Source organism: Phaethon aethereus, assembly GCF_964289735.1.
Source record: "Phaethon aethereus genome assembly, chromosome: 16".
Lineage (NCBI taxonomy): Eukaryota > Metazoa > Chordata > Aves > Phaethontiformes > Phaethontidae > Phaethon > Phaethon aethereus.
The window spans coordinates 11,346,307-11,365,438 of record NC_138592.1 but is presented as its reverse complement, the minus strand read 5'-3'; the positions used below and the strand labels follow the sequence as shown (position 1 = coordinate 11,365,438).

General features: G+C 60.3%; 1 protein-coding gene across 1 annotated transcript; it reads left to right on the top strand.

Moving 5' to 3' along the window:
- Positions 1-1,516: 1,516 nt before the first annotated feature.
- On the top strand, positions 1,517-11,267 carry SRC (SRC proto-oncogene, non-receptor tyrosine kinase; the record flags this gene model as incomplete). The annotated part of the gene is made up of 11 exons (XM_082007054.1): positions 1,517-2,146; positions 2,381-2,480; positions 6,385-6,483; positions 7,222-7,325; positions 8,728-8,877; positions 9,116-9,271; positions 9,377-9,556; positions 9,636-9,712; positions 10,096-10,249; positions 10,464-10,595; positions 11,059-11,267. Exons 1-11 carry the CDS (start codon positions 1,906-1,908, stop codon positions 11,265-11,267), a joined length of 1,602 nt encoding a protein of 533 aa, XP_081863180.1. The 5' UTR covers positions 1,517-1,905.
- Positions 11,268-19,132: the final 7,865 nt, after the last annotated feature.

The window sequence follows — 19,132 nt, the reverse complement described above, 5'->3', positions numbered from 1 at the left end:
TGGGGAAGTGCTGCTTCCAGGGGAAACTCTGAGCGGCTGCGCCCCTTGCTCACAGTCGCGTGGGCAGTCACAAGCCGCGCGGTCACAGCCCCACCGTGCCCCCGCTTTCCTCCTGGCGCCGCCGCTGCCATCCCGGGCGCGCCAGCGGGTGCCGGAGCCCGGGCAGAGGTGAGCGAAGGGCTGGCCAGGGGACGGGGAGGTTCGCTTTCCTTAGCGGCGGGGGCTTTTTCTCATCGTTCCTAAGGTCCTGCTTTCTCCCACAGTCCTGCTTGAGCACCTTCTGCAGCAGGCTTTTAAAAGCACATTTATTCACAGGACAGACCCCCTCGCCTTTTCTGCAGGCTCTGCCTCTGGATTGTTGTCGGTGACGATTTGCAAGCGCAAAGCCTAAATTTGACCTTCCTTTGCTCCAAGGCCCCAAAAGCCCGGCACAGATACGCGTGGGCCAAGTCCCGCGGCAGATAGAGGTGTCGGTTCCTCCTCATGGCCCGTGCGCGTAGGAGGAAGAATGGCTCTGCTTCCCACCGGAGCGGCTGCTGTAGCCCTACCCAGCCTGAAAAATCCATTTATTCCAATTCCCAAACCTTGCAGCGTCTGATCCCGCTGGCATGGTTGCAGCTGAAGCAAACCTGCGTGGAATCGGGACAGGGGATGCTGCCGGTCATCAGTGCAGTTTGGGAGCTGGAAAACGGTAGATAGAAGTTGGGTCTTTTGGAAAATAAGCCCTAATCATCAGGAAAAGCCCTTGTCATCGAGAGGGGAGCTGGGAGGGGAGCAGAGCTTGTGCCTGGCACCCCTAAGCTTCCCCGTGGCTGGAGCTGGGGGGCTCTGCCCCGCAGACACCAGGGCTGTGCAGGCTGCTGGAGCCGCCCTGTGTCTCTGGACCCACTCGTGGGAGCTCAGCCTGGGCTTCTTTCGAAAGCTGGGTTAGAAAAACCACCTGTGGGGTGAGGCTGAGCCCTTGGCAAAGCCTCGCAGGTGGCTGCATCCATGTCCGCACCACACGGGCAGCGGCTGCCTCCTCTGCTCCTTTCCTGCTTGTTTTTACTTATCAGAGATATTCTCCTCCCTGGTTGTCTCCACCTCCCTTTTGCCTCCTGCCATGCGTGATGTAGCCTAAATATTTTCTTCCATAGCTTCAGGACACTGCTGGGTGTCCTGCCATCTTTGGAGACTGCGAATAATTCCCTTTCTTCATTTATATCATTACCTTGAAGGTATTTATAGAGCCTGATCTTGAGTGGAAAGGAAGACATGACTATATATAAAGCTTGGATCCCTTGGTCTTTAGCTGCTAACTGCCTGAAACTGCTCCTGACTGAAACTTTTCTTCTGTTTGCTGCACATTTTTGGCTTCACAGGAACATCCTCAGCATTTAAATCCCCATCCTGAGCAAACCGAGTGATGCAGCTATGGGTTCTCCAAATTCCTGCTGCCAGAGTAATCCAAACTCGTGAATGTTTCTCCGGGTCTCGTCTTCCCGTGCCCTAGTAGAAAACCCTGTGTAGGAGCAAACGTGGCCGTATGGAGTGCTGAGCTACATCCCACGGCGGGTACCTGGCCCTGGGGCATCTGCAGCCGTGCTCCCGAGCACCGGTCCAGGCTCCGCGCTCAGCATCCTCGCCCCGCAGTGCCGTGACTAAGCGTGCTTCCCTCTGCTCCCGGCGTCTCGCTGGCTGCTGCGGCGAGGCGGGATGTGGCTCGGTGTTACGGAGGAGCGATGCTGTCCCAGGGCAAGGGCAGGGTGGCCAGACTTTCCGGCAGCTGATGCTTGAACAGACTCTGGAGGTTGTTTCGTTTCCTAGTGGGCAGGCGTCTGTCGCGCAAGCCCTTGGAAACAGCTTAATAATAATAATACAGAAGAAGCCCTGTGCATCTGTGTCTGTCTCCTGCAGCCCGGGACCATGGGGAGCAGCAAGAGCAAGCCCAAAGACCCCAGCCAGCGCCGGCGCAGCCTGGAGCCCACCGACAACACCCACCACGGGGGCTACCCAGCCTCGCAGACACCCAGCAAAGTGGCTGCTCCCGACGCCCATCGCACCCCCAGCCGCTCTTTCGGGACCATGGCTGCTGAGTCCAAGCTCTTCGGAGGCTTCAACACCTCTGACACGGTCACCTCGCCGCAGCGTGCCGGGGCGCTGGCTGGTTGGTGTGGGCTGGGGCTCGGCGGGGCAGGGAGGGGCTCGGTTGGGTCTTTGTGGGTTTGGTTCCAACTTCTTCTCGTGATGATGGGGTCCCCTGCTTTTGAAGGACTCTGAGGTGGAGGGGGAGCAGATCTGTGTCTTATCGGCTGGTGGGAAGATGGTGGGAGAGGAGGGTCCCCAGCGAGGGTCACCCAGCACCACGCTGTGGCAGCGTCCTGACTGCTTTCTGTCGCAGGTGGAGTCACCACCTTCGTGGCCCTCTACGACTACGAGTCCCGGACCGAAACGGACTTGTCCTTCAAGAAAGGAGAGCGCCTGCAAATCGTCAACAACACGTGAGTGTCCCTGCCCTCCAGCCAAGCCTGTGTAGGTGGGCTGTCACCTTCGCCCCTCCCGTGGAGCCCCCGAGCCCAGCTCTCCCCCAGGGATGGGTGCTCAAAGAGGGATGCACCGAGGTGCGCACGGATGCGGTGACTCCGAGGACACCAGTGCTGGAGGCGATCGCACACCTGCCCCCGTGTCCTCCCAGCCCTGCTGCTGGTCACCGTTGCCTTGCAGCCTTGTCACCAAGCCACCTTCTCTGCTCGCTGGCCAGTCCATGCCGTCCAGCGCGGGGCTGCGTCCCCAACGGTCCCCCGTCCCCATCAGCACTCGGTTCCCTCTCGTTTGCCTGGACACACGTCCTCAACTTCACGGGTGCTTTCCCTTGTGCTTGCACGGTATCTCTGATCTCAGCTTCTCTCTCGACTGTTTTTTCTCTCCTTTTTGCCATGCTGTCGCTTAGGAGAAAAGTGGACGTCAGGTGTGTATCGCAGATTATTACTATTATTGTTGTTAACGATCTTAAATGATAAAAGCCGTCTGCTGCCTGCATTAGGGTGAGGTTGGCTGGAGTGGGCTGGGAGGAGATGGTTGCCTGATGGTTTTGTGGTTGGTTGGGTTTGTCCTCCCTGAGCAACCAGGGCAGAGCGGGGAGCCCCTTCCCGTGCCTGGGAACAGCTCCATCCAGAGCTGTGCCTGCACCCCGGAGCTCTGAGCCTGGCCCGCTCTCCTTGCCTGCACCTGGCACCCCTCTGCAGTCCCTTTTCTGTTTGTTCTCTGCTCCCTCCTGGACTTTGTTGCGTTTATTTTTGCATTTTTTAAGTTTATTTTTATTTTTTCCGAGTGGCTCAGGGGACTCGAGTGCTTTCTTAGGGGTCTGGCTCCTGCTTGTTTGCTCTCCATCCTGGTCGTAGCAGCGCACCCACCGCTTGCTGCCTAGAGCAAGGCAAGGCGACGAGCTGGAAGAGGCTCCTAAACGTGATCCTGTATTAACCCCGCGCGTGGTCTGTCTGGCATGCGTGGTCTGTCTGGCATGCGTGCTCTGCAGCATCCTTCGGCGGTGCTGCTGCGGGGCTGGCTGGCAGAGCCGCTGTCCCCAGCGCTGCCATGGGGTCCCTGGAGTCTGCGGCTCCCGCCTCCACTGCTGCCTTCCAATCTGGGCACCCTAAACAGCTTTGCAAAATCAAAGGGTGGAAAGACGAGGGAATATCCCGGGGCTGGTATTTCTCCTGCAACGGTCGAGCAGTGTTGCACAAACACGTTTTCAATTTGATCCTTGTTCTCCTTCTTCCAACGCTGTTTATTAATGGTGATTCATTTAATCCATGAAGTTCAGGTCGTGCAGGGCTTCAAAGCTGTAGGAAAAGCCTGAATTTGGGGAGTTTGGTGCCTTTTGCTTTCACAGCCTCAGCAATGTACTAGCCCCAAGCTTGGGCTTTTACAAAGTGATCCCTGCCCATTGGGGGTCTGGATTGGGCCCATATATGTGGGTTTTTTCTTTGTACCTTATGTCACTTCTGGGGTTTCCATACTTTTTTTCCTGTGCTGCTGTTTGTCAAAGGCTCAGCCAGAGGGAAGGGTTGAGGTGTGGTGGGCTCTACAGCATCCTGGGGAGCAAAAAGACTTTTGGTGGTGCAGCCCATCTGTGGAGGGTGCAGGATCTAGCTGCTGACCTTCCTGGTGCCTGCTGCGGCGGCGTGGGTGGGATGTCCACAGGGAGAGAAGCGATGGAGACAGCTGTGCAGCTTGTGCAGTGCTCGGTGGGGTAAATCTCTTCTCGCTGAGTGCCCAGAGATGCTCGGACGGTCCGGGAGCCGCTCGGGCTGCCGCGCTTTGGGGACAGCAAAAGGCAGGCATGCGACGTCCCCTTCCCCTGGGCTGCCTGGGAGGGCACACTCGGTGCCCTGCGGCTGTGGGGAGGGTGTTCGGGGTCGGCCCGGGAAAGGGCTGACGACCGGCCACCAGCCGCTTCGCAGGGTGGCTGCGGGTTTCGGCTGCTGTCACGGGGCTGGGGTCGCGCAGGCTGAGAGGAGAAGCCTCCACGTCGCTCACCTCCCTGCTCCTGCGTCCCAGCAAAGCCCCGGCCGTCTGCGGTGAGCCTCGGCCCCCCGGACGGGCCCAGTCCCTCCACCCCAGCGCAGAAAGGTGGTACTCTCATGGTACCATTTGCAGTGGGAGGAGGTCTCCTCCCAGCCAGCCGGCAGCCAGCAGGGATGTGGTGGAGCATTTTGGCTAAGATTGTGCAGGGAATTGTTGCAATGCTTTGTTTTGATGATGATGATGATTATTTTTTTTTTTTTTCCCCGCTGAGACATTTTTGGAATAGTTTGGTTTTGCTGAATTCCCAGCTTGCAGCCCAAGCTGGAATAAAGCCATAAGTCAAAAGCTGGGCATTTCTCAAGCAGATGTTTTCTCCAGTCCCGTGGGAAAGGAGCCCAACCAGCCTCCTGTCCCCTTTGGAGCCACCCCAGTAAAAGTGACTGGGGCAGCATCTCCAGCTGGGGAGCCCAAGCTACCTGCCACAAGATGCACTGGGGCTGGGAGAAGCTAAAATACTGTCCAGGGCTGCTGCGAGGCTGGGGATGGGCACCGGGCCAGCGGCAAAAGCCCAGCTCTCTGGGTGGAAGGAGATGGCCCAGGGGGTCCCCACTTTCCCCAGCCCCACTGACACCATTGCGGGAGGCATCGCTGTTTTAGCTGGGATGAGCAAAAGTCACAAGCTGCTGGTGTGTCTGGAGTGAGGATGGAGGTTTACACGTCTGCAGGGCTCGGGGATGGGTCTGGATGTGTCTCATGGGTCTTGCAGTGGTGACTGAGGCTATTAAGGCTTTTCTGTAAAGCATTTGTGGAGGTCGTCCTGCCAAGTTCTTGCATCCTTGCGGTGCCGTTCCCACAGATCTGCATTTTTCCTGTAGCCTTGTCTCCTTCATGGTCAGGATAAACCAGTTGACTCTGTCTTCGATGGGCAAGAAGATGCAGGTGGTGGGAGGAAGCCCTGCTGTCTGTGGGGAAGGGGAAGCCACCTCCCGCCGTCCTGTTGTTCTTCTCTATTTATTGTCCTTTCCTGCCCCGTCCCGTGCAGGAGCCTGCGGGGACAAGGACAGAGCAGTGAGAAGCTCCCGCGCCCTGCCAGCTCCTGGGGACGTGCCCGGGGCCACCATGCCCAGGGCAGGAAGGATGATGGGTCGACCCAGGTTTCTGGGGACGGTGCGGGGGCTCCCGCAGGGCAGAGCCATGCTCGGGGCCGTGGGCCAGCACAGTGGGTGTGTGTGGCTCCGTGTGAGCCCCTTGCTGGGGCTGTGAGGAAGCTCATGGTCAGGGGCTGCGGCCATGCAGGGTGCCCGTCCTGGGGCTGTGGGTGATGTGCCCGGGCTGGACGGAGCCCGCTGCATCCAAGCTGGGCATCAGTGCAGGGCAGGTCTCATCCTCCTTGCCCAAACATCAGCCTCGTCCTGTTGCTTTTCTGCAGCCTGCGTTTAACAAACGCTGTCTCTTGGGTTTTCCTGGTGCTTTTTTTAATCACTGCCATCATTCTGTCGCTTTTCCCCGTTTCCCCTCCCTCCCCCTCGCCTGCCGCTCCCCGCTGCCCTGCTGCCTGGGATCCCCAATGCCCCTCAGCCTCCAGCCAGACCCCGTTCGCATGCAGGTGGCTCCGAAGGCGTTTTGGCTCGCTTGGCTGCCCTGCCCCATTTAAGTTTAAAGCATCCTGTATGCGGATGGGGGTGCCCCAGTACCAAGAGCTTGCCCAAACGGAGCCACGGGCAAGGGCTGGCAGCAGGAGCCCTCCTGGCCGGGGTCATGCTGTGGGGCTGGGGGCTGCGAGGGATGCACCCCTTCCCGGCGGGGCTCTGCGGGCGGGAGAGGGGCTGGCCGGGGGGCTCCTGGCTTCACACTGAGTGTGTTTTGGTTCTCTTGCAGGGAAGGTGACTGGTGGCTGGCTCATTCCCTCACTACAGGACAGACGGGCTACATCCCCAGTAACTATGTCGCGCCCTCAGACTCCATCCAGGCTGAAGAGTAATTGCCATCTTTGAGACAGTTTAAAGACGAGCGATAGCGAACGCGCCCCGCGCGCTCCTCCCTCCCCCTGCCCCCCTCCTGGGCAAAACCTGCACGGGTTCTGGGTTCTTCCTTTTTGTTATTTTTCCCCTTTGAATTTGCAGGCGCCTTAAACATTTTCCAGCCTCTCTTTAAGGCCCATCACGGTGCGGCGTGCTTGCGCGGTGGAGGGATGAGCGGTGGCGTAGCAGGGGCCGTGGTGGACCTGGTGCTGTTGGTCCGGTTCTTACTCTCCTGCACGGGCACCCATCCGTGCCTGAGGATGCTGCCGGCTCCGCTGGCACGGACCAGGCTGAGTGCGGAGGCGACCGTCACACGGGGCGAGCAGGCGGGGGAAAGCCGTAACTGCAAGAGCAAGAGGTGGCAGCCACATCCCCACAGCCCCACCCCAGCCAGCAGCAGGGCATCCCCCCCAGCAAGAGCTCAGGGGGCTTCAGGGGTCCCCGGAGCCCCTCATCTGGGCAGACTTTTGGAGTGAAGGCATTTCGTGGGGTGTGGTGCAGCGTTGCTCCTCGCGCGACACCCAGCCCGGGCAGTACGGGGGCATGGTGCACCCCGGGGTGCCCGAGCCCAGGGACGCAGCCCATGGTCTCCGAAGTCTGCAGCGGGGGTGGCCAGGGCTGAGCCCGCTGCTTGGAAAGGCAATGGAGGGGGCGGGTGAGTGCCGGGTGCTGAGCTGCTGCCTTGCTCTTGCAGGTGGTATTTTGGGAAGATCACTCGCCGGGAGTCTGAGCGGCTGCTGCTCAACCCCGAAAACCCCCGAGGGACCTTCCTGGTCCGGGAGAGCGAGACCACGAAAGGTGAGTGGGGCCGGGGGGAGCCAGCCTGGGGGACCCCAGTTCCCCCAGCTTAGGCGCACGGGGAGGGAGAAGTAGAAGGAGTCGTACCTTGGAGACAGGAGCCAATATTTGGGGTCCCCACCAATGTCCCTCAGCACGGGCAGCCTCTTGGGGTCTCCCCTGCCGGTGCTGGTCCCCAGGGAGCAGGTGCTGACACACCCGTTAGATCGCCGGTGACGTCTCCATGCCGAGCGTGCCGTTACGCCACCGAGCCCGCAGGGATGCGGCCGCTTCTCTCCCACCGCTGCCCGCCCAGTGGTCGCCCTTCAGAGAGGTGGTTCAGCTCGTGGCGGGGGGGAGCCGGGTGCCCCGCCAGCTCCGGCCGGACCACCAGGCAGGATGCTCTGTTTTCCCGTTTTGGTTTTTTTTTTACCCCACCAAGCACATGATTCATTTTTTTCCCGGTCCCTATATAGTGGCAGAATCTTGAACATGTGCTTCCTGGGCAACCAGGCAGAGGCAGTGATGAATCTTCAGGTCCTTCTTTCAAGTCTGGCAACTTTACGCTTGTTTTGTGCCTCCCCAAAGTGCGAGTTTTGATCCTCATGGTTTGGCTGCTTGAGGATGCTCCTTCTTAGCTGGAAACATGGTTTAGTTTGGCTCCAAATGCACCTTTGGGAAAAGCACCTTGATGTTCCTCTCTGTTTTGATGCCTTGAACTCGCCACTATTTATTTTATTCCAGTGGAAACATTTCACTCAAGCCGCGGCATAAATATTCCCTTGTGTTGTTTGTGGCCCCAGCAGCACGGTGTTGCTCTCGAGTGGGCAGAGCAGAGACGGGCACCCGAAGCGATGCCCACGGTGGGATTTGTGGAGGGGGGAATCGGGCCCACCAGCCCATTGGCTCCCCTCTGAGATGCCAAGATGTTGGGGTTGTGGGTCAGCAGCTCACCCCAGCCTGCCTCCCGTCCGGTCCTTGCCCCTGCTTCAGGGGGGCTTTGCTGCTGGAGCCGGGATTGTCCCTGTGTCCCGGAGGGCTGCTCGCCCTCCTGCCCGCTGGGCCCCCCAAATGCAGCAGGGTCTCTTCCTCGGTGCCAGCCTGGGGGGCACGGACTGTCCCGGTGGTGCCGGCTCCTCTGAGCCGCGGTGGACCCTGCTCATCCCAGCCAAGAGCAGCGTTGGTTACAGGGGAAGCGGCAACGGTGCTACACGCCGCGTGTTGCCAGCAAGAAGGACCCGGCGGGTCTTGGGGGCTGGAGGGGGCATCAGCCCCTTGTTAGCACTTCCCCGGTCCCGTGGGGATGCTGACCTGGCTCTTGGCTGCCCCAGTCCTGCTCCCCAGGGCCCACCCCGCAGCGGGACCTCGTGGGGAGCACCTGCCTGCGGCACGTCTCCCCCCAACCCCTCGGTCCTGCCCGCAGGTGCCTACTGCCTCTCTGTCTCCGACTTCGACAACGCCAAGGGGCTCAACGTGAAGCACTACAAGATCCGCAAGCTGGACAGCGGCGGCTTCTACATCACCTCCCGCACCCAGTTCAACAGCCTGCAGCAGCTGGTGGCTTATTACTCCAGTGGGTAGCCATTTGGGGCCCCTTGGGGTCTGGGTGACACCCTGGGTGCCGTGCGTGCCCGTGCTGCTGGGAAGCCAGTGCGGGGCTAGGGGACCCCAAAAAGCTGCTTGGGTTTTAGGGAGGAGGGTGAGGGCTTGGGCACGGGTCCCCGAGGTGTTTTGCGGGGAAGATGCGGGGTAAAGACATCACATGCCTAAATGCCCAAGTGTCACCCTGGTGTTGACCCCTCTTGTGCTAGAGCACGCCGACGGCTTGTGCCACCGTCTCACCAACGTCTGCCCCACGTCCAAGCCCCAGACCCAAGGCCTCGCCAAGGATGCCTGGGAGATCCCTCGGGAATCGCTGCGGCTGGAGGTCAAGCTGGGACAGGGCTGCTTTGGAGAGGTGTGGATGGGTAAGGACCCTTCCCACCCCGCTGTCCCCCCTGTGTCACCATCCGTGTCCTCTCCCCAGCCCCTGCCCCGTAACTGGGTGCTGAGCGGCGTGTCCTGTGCCGCAGGGACCTGGAACGGCACCACCCGGGTGGCGATCAAGACGCTGAAGCCCGGCACCATGTCCCCGGAGGCCTTCCTGCAGGAAGCCCAGGTCATGAAGAAGCTCCGGCATGAGAAGCTGGTTCAGCTCTATGCCGTGGTTTCGGAGGAGCCCATTTACATCGTCACCGAGTACATGAGCAAGGGTGAGCGCGGGAGGGATGCCGGTGGGCAGCTGAGGGGCTCTGCTCCTCTGGATTGCTGTGACCATCGTCTTCCTCACAGGGAGCCTCCTAGACTTCCTGAAGGGTGAGATGGGCAAGTACCTGCGGCTGCCCCAGCTCGTGGATATGGCGGCTCAGGTGGGTTTGTGCATCCCCAGGCCTCCCACATGCCCTTCCGAGGGTGCTGGCTGCCCGAGCGCCTGGCCAGGCTGTCGTGGCTGTAGCCTGTCGGGTGGTGGGATGCTCCGCAGCCTCATTCGGGTGGGTGCCACCGTCCCCACAGAGTTCTCAGCCCAGAGCTGGGTTGCAGTCAGGGACCATCATTTTGCCCGTTCCTGGTGCTGCTGGCTCTCCCTGGCCAGCAAACCTGCATCTGTGTTGGGTTTTCCTGAGCAACTGGCCGCTTCCGCACCCCGGCTTGGGTCCTGCTGCAGAGCCGTTCCCACGGCAGTGCTGGGCGCTCCCCGGGGACCCTCGTGTCACCCCGCCAGCGTCGGTGCCCCATGTTCTGGTTGCCACAGATTGCATCCGGCATGGCGTACGTGGAGAGGATGAACTACGTCCACCGGGACCTCCGGGCGGCCAACATCCTCGTGGGGGAGAACCTGGTGTGCAAAGTGGCTGACTTCGGCTTGGCACGCCTCATCGAGGACAACGAGTACACCGCTCGGCAAGGTGCGTGCCCGGCGCTCCCTGGGGCTGCCGGCACCATGGCCAGGCAGGCGGCACTGGAGCAACAGCCACTGGTCCCTGGTCCCCAGGGGTGTTCGTTGCATCTCAAGCCACCACATGGCCCTGGCTGCGCAGGGGTCCTGGAGGCACTCGCAGCCCGTGAGCACTCGGGCGTCGCGGGGCCGGGAGCAGCCCCTCACCCTGCCTCTCCTTCCAGGCGCGAAGTTCCCCATCAAGTGGACGGCCCCCGAAGCTGCTCTCTACGGCAGGTTCACCATCAAGTCGGACGTCTGGTCCTTTGGCATCCTCTTGACCGAGCTGACCACCAAGGGCAGAGTGCCGTACCCAGGTGAGGGCTGGCATCCGCCAGCAGAAAACGCGTCACTGTCATGGGGCCCCGATGCCAGCCACCCTCGCCCAGCACTTGCCCCCAGCGCTGCATGGCCCCCAGAGCCATCTTTGCGGAGGAGCAAACTGGTGCAAGTTTCTTCTGCCATTTGGGCAGGGAGGGTGGGCTCGCAGGTGAGCTGCCCCTGCCCGGGTCTGATCCTGCCCTGCTGGGGCAGGGTGAGCAGAGCCCGGCTGGGATGCAGGGCCACGGCCGCCCCGTCCCGCTCTGGTGTTCGAGCAAGGTGACAGGCTGGCGGGGACGAGCACTGTTGGGCTGGGGGTCCCTCTTTGCCTGGGTCAAGTCACTGGGGTTGCCTGTAAGGCTCGTTCCAGCGCGATACCCTCCGTGTCCCCTCCGGGAAAGGCAGGGTGCGGGATCTGGCCCATCTCTCACTCAGCACCGTATCTCTGGCCACACGCAGGGATGGTGAACCGGGAGGTGCTGGACCAGGTGGAGCGGGGCTACCGCATGCCCTGCCCGCCCGAGTGCCCCGAGTCCCTGCACGACCTCATGTGCCAGTGCTGGCGGAAGGACCCGGAGGAGCGACCCACCTTCGAGTACCTGCAGGCTTTCCTGGAGGACTATTTCACCTCGACAGAGCCCCAGTACCAGCCTGGCGAGAACCTATAGACCCGGAGCTCCTCCTGGCACCAGGGACGCTGCCGTCCTCGCCGCAGGGCGCCGAGGGCTGGCCTCCCCACTGAGGGGCCGGTTTTTGTGGAGCAGCCCCGGAGCAGGATGGGGCATCGCCTCCGGATGCAGCCAGGGGAGGTGCTGGGTGTCCCTGTCGCTCATTAAGACTTCTGGCCTGTGTTTAATGAAGCGGTGCCGTCCCGCTGGCAAGAGGAGCCTGCGGGCACCGGCAGAGCGGGCTTGGAAGGGCGAGTGGAGCATCTGAGACTTGGCTTTTGGGAGATCTTTTCCCCCCCAGCAGCTCTGGGGTGAGCCCAGAGTAATTGGGGGGTAGCACCCACCACCTTGGACATGTGGCCCTGGCCTCCTGCACCCCCTTTCTAAATCAGCACAAATTTCCCTGCCCCGGCGCCCTCCCCGCCATCCCCCCTTGGCTCCGGTTCTCCCGAGGGCGCTGGCAGAGACGTTTCGCCCCGGGGAAGGCACAAGCCCTGGCTGGTTCGGATGGGGTGATGTGCTGGGGTGGTGGTGCCTGCATGGGGTGGCAGCGGGATGCTGGCGGTCCCCTTTCCTCGAGCGTCCCCCCGGTCTTGCCGCGGCAGGGCTCTGCGGCTGAGCCGCACTAGCCGGCCCCGGGAGCGTGAAATGTGGCTGCTCGCAGCTCCGGTGGCCGTCACCATCCCATGGGAGCACTTGGGTGCACGTCTGAGTCTTCCAGCTGCGTCTGTCCCCACAAGGGATCAGTCTCCTCTCTCCTGGGAGCGGCACCAGGGGGGCTGCCGGCAGAGCCCTTGCCCTGCGGCCAGCCCTGCCGCCTCGGCTGCGCCTTCGCGCACTGAGCACTCCTGGTCTTCCAGCCGGCCCCCTGCGAAGTGCACCACAGCCCCCAGCCGCCCCTCCCCGCTCCGCCGCCAGCTCTCCCACCGGCAGAGTCCCCCAGGCTGGCCCTGCCACGGTGCTGCCGTGGGGCTCGGGTGCATGGCACGGGTGGTTGTTCTTCATGTGGGAGTGTTTTGGGGGAAATACTCGTCTTTCACGGATCCTTTTGTCCACCGGGTACATTTTTAGCTGCCTTCCCCCCCGAGCCCTCGTGTCTCACTGCCGGGCTGTGATGCCCACGTGGTGGGAGCATGCCCTGCCACGGGCTGTCATCCTGAAGGAGAATCCTGGGAAGCACTGTGCCAAATGGGAGACGTTTGCATTCTCCTCTCCCTCCTGCTCTCTCCCAAAATCCTCAGCCACGTTTCGGCGGTGGGTGGCGTATCTGTGCCCGTGGGGCTGAACCCCGGGGTCAGTGGGGCGGCACCCAGCCCCAGCGCTTTCCCACCTGGCGCCCGCCTTGTACATAGCCCTCAAGCAGCCCCCGCGTCCTCCCAAATGTTGACTTAGTTGCATGTGTCGGATTTTTCCCCCTCTGCGGCTGCACCCAACTGGAAACCCTTTGCCATGGTGGCTTGTGAGGCTTCGCTCCCTCACCTCTTGGGTCCCGGGCACCCTCGGTGCCCCTTGCTCAGAAAGACCTGGGGGCTCTTTGGATGCTTTCCTGGACCAGGGGTGGGATGGGGGCTGGAGAGGGTGCTGCAGGGCAGGGGTGCTGCGGGGCAGGGGTGCTGGCACAGCATGCACCGTCAGGAAAGACCTGGAGAAGAAGAGCCAGCGGCTTTGCCCACCTCTCGGTCTTCGGGCGGTGGGTTTTCTTTGCCTCCCTATGGCTTGTGGGATAGGGTTTCCCTCCGGCACAGCCTCCTTGCAGGCAGCAGCCCCAAACCGCCTCTTGCCAGCCCCTGCTGCGGTGCCGGCGTCCCATGAAAGCCAGGTGGGAGCTGAGCATGGGCAGGGGGTTGGCCGAAACCCCCTTCCCTCCCCAAACCCAACCCTCTGCCAGAGCAGGGCCCGGGCATGCCGCTGCCTCCCGCTCGCTCCCGCAGCCCGCTGGTCACTTACTTATGAACCAAGTGCTCACTTGGTTGGTTGGTGGCTCCTTTTTAACGAGTAAAACCTTCAAAATCAGCTTGAATGGGCTCTTCAGTGATACAGAAGGATCCTGCCTTTGCTGGCTTGGAGAAGAGTGACTGGTTTAATGGATTTTTAAAAATAATTTTGGGTCACAGAGCCTTCACCCCGCCCCCCCCCCCCCCTTCCTAGCAGATTTGGTGTGCCTGCATTCCTGCTTTTGGGCAGGGACTCTCCAAACCTTGATGTTCTGGGTCTCTCCATGTTTGCATCCCTGGGACGGGCAGCTGCCATGTCCCCATCGGCGCTGCCAAAGAAGCCCCGTCCCGCAGCAGCCGGTCTGAGGGGTGGTCTGTGCCGTAGCTCTGCCTAAATTATACAAAATCCCCATCCCCGGGAGAAACCCCTTAAAACTGTAACGTGTGGAAACCAGATTCAATCTGAAAGCTGGGGCGAGAGAAGGCAAGCGCACATGTTAAGGTTTGGCCTTTGGTTGTCCGCAGCACGTACGGGGTCTCGCAGGAGCGCAGCGGGACGGCAACGGGCTTAACCCAGCGGTTTCATTTTCTGGCTCTTTCCGGCAAGCGGCAGAGCAGGAATGCACCCTCGGCGCAAGGAACACCCCGGCTGGCTTAATTCCCCATGGCTTTTGGCAAGTTCTGACGAAGGAGACGTGCTGGGGACATTTCAGGGCAGAAGACAGTAGTGCAATCCCGGAGGAGCCCTCCTGCACGGGGCTGGGGCCGTGTGTCTGCGTGTCCATGTGTCCGTCTGTGTTTCTGTGCAGCGGCCTCGGTGGGACCCAGCATCTCTGGACTCGCCGCTGCAGCTGGCACAGCCCGGAGGCCCCGGGGATCGAGAGCCTATCCTCCATCACCATTGTTGTCTGCCAGTTTATTTTTTAAGCCAATAAACTCCAGAGGGGAGCCCCCACTTAAGGATGCTCTTGGGCTTCCCGGGGTCAATAATGCCCTATAAGTTATTCTCCTCTGCTGTTACCATTTTTTTAAACAGTGTTTTGTAAGATCTCCAACCGACTATGCAGAGAACATGTGGATCTGTGTCTCTCTCCTCAGCTCCCTTCTCCCCTCACCTGCCTTTTTCGGTGTCTAAGTAAAATATTTAGCCTTTTTTTTTTTTTGGATAATAATAAAACTTTGGAAAAAAACCTGAAAAGGTCCAGCTTTGTGGGTGGTGGGGGTGGAGATGCTTTGAAACTATGTTGATGTAAATACTTTGCAGTTTGATAATTAAATACAAACAGACCTCACAAAAAAAAAGCGTAGCTTGTGTACGAGAGGATTTCTTAGCATCCCTGTTAGAGGAGCTGGGGGTTCCTGGGGCACATGCAATGCCCTTGAGTGGCTCCTGGGGCTTTCTGGCCGATGCTTCTGGGATCTGGTGCCACTTCTCTCCTGCTGGAGCCATTCCCACCTCCCCACGCGGGCTCGTGGTCCAGCGCAGTCCCGGCGTCTGCTCCTGCCAGAGGAGCCTCATCCATCATGTCCCTCCTGCTCCGAGGGCCAGGGACAGCCGGCTGGCAGCGGCAGGTCCCCATGCCCGGACCACTGCGGTGGGGAAGCACTGCCACGGTGGGCGCGGAATCAGACCAACGCGCTCCGAGGCGAGCCGGGATGCAGCCTGCACCACCGGTGGGATCCCAGCCGCAGCCGCGGCCGCTTCCCAGCCTCTGCGCGCAGGGACGCCGGTGTCCCTGCCCGCACGCGGGCAGCGCTGGGCGCCGCGGTGACACGGTGACCCCGGCGCGCTCATCGGCCTGGCCAAAGGCGGGGCCGCGGCGCTGCCCCGAGCCCAGCAGGCAGGAGCCCCGACCGCCGACCCTTTCGGGGGCGGGGGGCAGCCCTCCCTTCCGCGGAATCTGCCTCATCAGCAACTAGGAGAAGCAGGCCTGCTTCGTTAAGATAATTAGTGGGTGCCGATTAGGTTCCCTCGCTTGGTGATTAAGTAATTGATACATAGCGCAGTGGGGGGGGGAGCAGGCCCTCGGAGAGCAGGGTGGCTGCTGCTCCTGCTCCTCCGCTGCCGTGGTCTGGGGTGGCTTTAGTGCCCCGACCCCCGGGTCTGGCTGCTCCTTCCTCCTGGGGCTGGTAAGTGACTCCGTCTTATCACCTTAAATGTTTAATGCTTTATGCTTTGTGCCTCTTTAAAGCAATTAAGCGATTGAGGGATTATTGCTCGTGGGCAAGTCCCTTGGTCCATGTGCGATGCGTGGGCTGCGGGAGGGTCAGTGGGGTCACCCCGGGGGGGGGAGCTGGGGCTCAGGCTGCTCCAGCCCTTGGCTTTGCCCCTTCATCATCACTGTGCAGTAGCAGGGGCCACGGGGAGGCCAGGGGGGCCGTGGTCCAGCCCGAGCCCTGGGGCAGCGTGGGTGTGTGCGGTGGGTTGTGCCCAGGGAATGATGGGGCCGGATTTGGTACTTCCAAGCCCTGCCTGTGGTGCCGCCTGCTTCCTCCTGTCTCTGTCCCCTTCGCTCTGGGTCTAGTCCTCAACCTTGCTGGCAGCTGAGCCATCTCAAAAAGATGGCTGGGGCAGGCGGCAGGACCTGCAGTCTACCCCGGCCGTGCTCGGTGGCTGTTTTGCCACGGAGTCACCCCGGTCGGTGACAACCCCCTTGACTCCCAAGTGCTTTGTAAAGGCCAGCCCTGTGAAGTGGGGAGGGGAGACGCTAGCCTGGAGGGGGCAGAGGCTCACTGGGCCGGGAGGTGTGAGGTGGGAATCGCCACCGGGGTCCACTCTCGCGAGGCGTCCCGAGCCGGGCAGATGCTCCCGAGGATTACACCACGTGCCTCCTTTAATGGACTTAATCTTGCTGTTTGCTTCACGCTCGTGTTTTGCCCTGTAAGCCCAGGAGAGGATTTGGGTGTTGGAGGGGTTGTGGCTGCTCCCACAGCAGGTCTGGTGAGGAAGTAGGGGTCTTGTGCTGGCAGTGGGTTTCTAAAATGCCAAGAATGAATCACAGAATCATTAAGGTTGGAAAAGACCTTTAAGATCATCAGTGAGTTGTTGTTTGGCCTGAACATCCCCTTTACTTCCTCCAAAGCTCAGTGTTACCCCCAAAGCGCGTATAGGGTCCTGGCTCTTGACCCAGGCCCCCAGAGGACAAACGCTTGTGCGCATGTGGGGGGCAGCCCCCAACTGCTGCACATGCTGAGGATCCCCCAGAGCAGATTTGGGCTGCACTGCGGGTCTGGGGTCTCTCCCATAGCGCAGACCCGGCAGAAGGGCTCCTGGGGCAGGAGCACGGTGGTGGTGGTTGAGGGGCTGGCTCACAGCGGGGCTGTGCCCCAGTGCCAGGCGCTCGGCTCTTTGGCTGTACCACTACAGCCCCGCTGTGCCTGCTGCTCGCTGGTAGCGAGGGGTGAACGGGAGGCTGCCGGCACGCGTCGACTCGGAGGACAAAGCCTGCCTCTGTCCCCTGCGGACTCAGCCCCCTCAGCAGCAGGTCTGGGCAGCACCCGAGCCATCCGCCCTCTTGCCCTGCTACCAGAGGATTCGCCTTTGCTCGGAGGAGTAGCAAAGCCCTCTTGCCAAGGGTTGATCTCCAGGCTCCCGAGGGAGAGGCTAGGCTAAAGTCTAGCTTACCTCCCGTGGTTGCTGAGTGCTGGGAAACCGCGCTGGTACAAGGAATAAGAGACAGGCAAGACGAAAGGGCACTGGCGGGGCAGGGCTCTCTGTGGCCCTGGGTGATGCTTGTGGCTTCCCTGGCTCAGGGGTTTGGCTGGACCAGCCGCAGGGTAACAGCATGAGGGGATGAGGTTGGGGGCTATGGGAGCCCAGTGCTACCAGCGGCGGGGCCGCGCCTCTGGACTTGGCTGCCTCTCCAGGCTGGCTGGTGGGTGCTTCCAGCCCAAACGGCTCCTCGTTGGTATCAACTGCTCTCCTCTGCTGCTAAGTTAGTAACACCATGTTGTGGGCTTGTCTCGGGGTAAGCAGGGAGAGCATCCAGGCACGAGGCACTGATCACCTGGCAAGATCCAGGGATGGACGGGCAGATGCTGGGAGAGCAGGATGATGGCCATGGTGGCCCCAGACAGCTGGTTCCCTACCTGTACCCTGAGCTGTGCCAGGGAGCTTGACTGCCAAACATCAGCCCCCGAGATGCACCAACATGACTCTGGCAGATCTAGGGTTCAAAAAGTCATACCAGTCTGGCCAAACCTTCTCCATGGGAAGCCTCGTGGTGTCCCAGTTGCTCATCTTGGGGATGTAGCCTCTTCCTGATGAGTGGTGAGGAGCCCGAGGTCTGCCGGAGCTACACGGCAGCTCTGTTTCTAGGGATCTGAGCCTGGGTTTGTTTTTTTTTTTCCCCCTTTCCTGACCCTGCTGTGTCACTGATCTGTTATGTGACCTAGAAAAGAAAATGATCTCTCCTTCAAATGGAAAGAAAAAGGAACAGCTTAAGGCTCCTGCTCCCTGTATCTAGGGAGCACCAGGCAGATGGGCACTTTATTCCAAAGCAAGGTGATGAGACTCGCTCTGCGCCAAAGCCCTTGCGGGCAGTGTCCAGGCTCAACGGGACCTGGCACAACATAGTGGTTGTGGTTTAAACCCCACTGTTTTCAGAGTCACTAGTGTAGCTACCTCCCAGTGTGCCTGCCCACCGGTGCAGTCCCCATGCAGAGACCTCTTGGTGCCTCCAGGATACCAGGGGACAAAGGCCTGCCCGAGAGCACAGGAGCTGCGTCTGTACGGGCTCAGGGAAGCTGTGATGATGGTTTTCAAAAGCCATCGGGTTCAACCTGTTCTGCAGTTGCAGGCTTGTTTTTCATGGTTCTCTTTATAGAGAAGGACGACCAGGGCATTAGCATGGGATGTGAGACCTGGTTGGGTTCCTCACTCTGCCTGAGGCTTTCTGTCCGACCATGATGAAGTTGCTTTAATTTTCCATCTTTAAAATGAAGATGGTATCTCAGTGCCCTAAAGAGGGTAAGACAGGGTGCTGGTGAGGGCTACGTGCATATCAAAGACAGCTCTTTATCTACATTGAGGGTGGGAGGGCTGCAAAAAGTAGGCTTCTTACCCATCAGTCTGCCGAGATCTCTCCTGTCACTACACTGGCAGCCTCCTTTTGAAGTGCTTTTTTTGTTGGAGCTGGGTGTTGTAGAAGGGAAAGCCTGCAGCTGCGTCTCGTCTTGAACCCCATGTACAAAGCCAGGACTTGCTCTTGTCCAAAGAACTGTCTGGCTTCATTGCTAGGATTTATTTAAATTGCTGTAGAGCACAACTTGGCTAGTTAGAAACAAAAGTGTACTCTTAAAGGAACTGACTGCATTAGCTTAAATAAATTTAAACTTAAAAGTTGCTCAGAGTGCAGACAAGCCTTGCCATAGCTTGCAAATGAGAGGCCTTCCTCTCTCCTTTCTATTTGTTATTCATGCTGTAGCTGCTATGACAGCTACTGGGATTTCCCTCAGCCTGACAGGTGACAGAGCCGTCATATCTATTCTTGGTGATGTGGCACACACTTTAAAACATGTAAACACTGATACGGCCTGAACTCTTTCCAACTTGGACTTGGTCTTTGGGGCTTCAGAGCAAGAGTAGAGGAAGCCGGTTTCAGCTCCAGCAGCACAGCTCCTACACCCTGTAACTCCCCAAGGTGCTCCTGGGTGCCATCAGATCCAATAGTCCTGTGTCCGGCTGCAGCGTGCGTTCCCCTTCTCCCCCTGGTACGACATGGGGTCACGGCCAAAGCTGGGGCAGGGCCGACACGACCAAATTCCCCCCTGGCTGACTCCTGGCCATTGGTCTGCAGCCCGGTCTCTGCCCGCAGCAGGGGGACAGGTTGGGAAGATGTGGGGCCGTGGGACGGGCTTATGCTGCGTAGGCGCCTGGCAGATAACACTTTTACTGCCAGCGTTGGGGATTAGCGGCTTTCAGGACGTGGC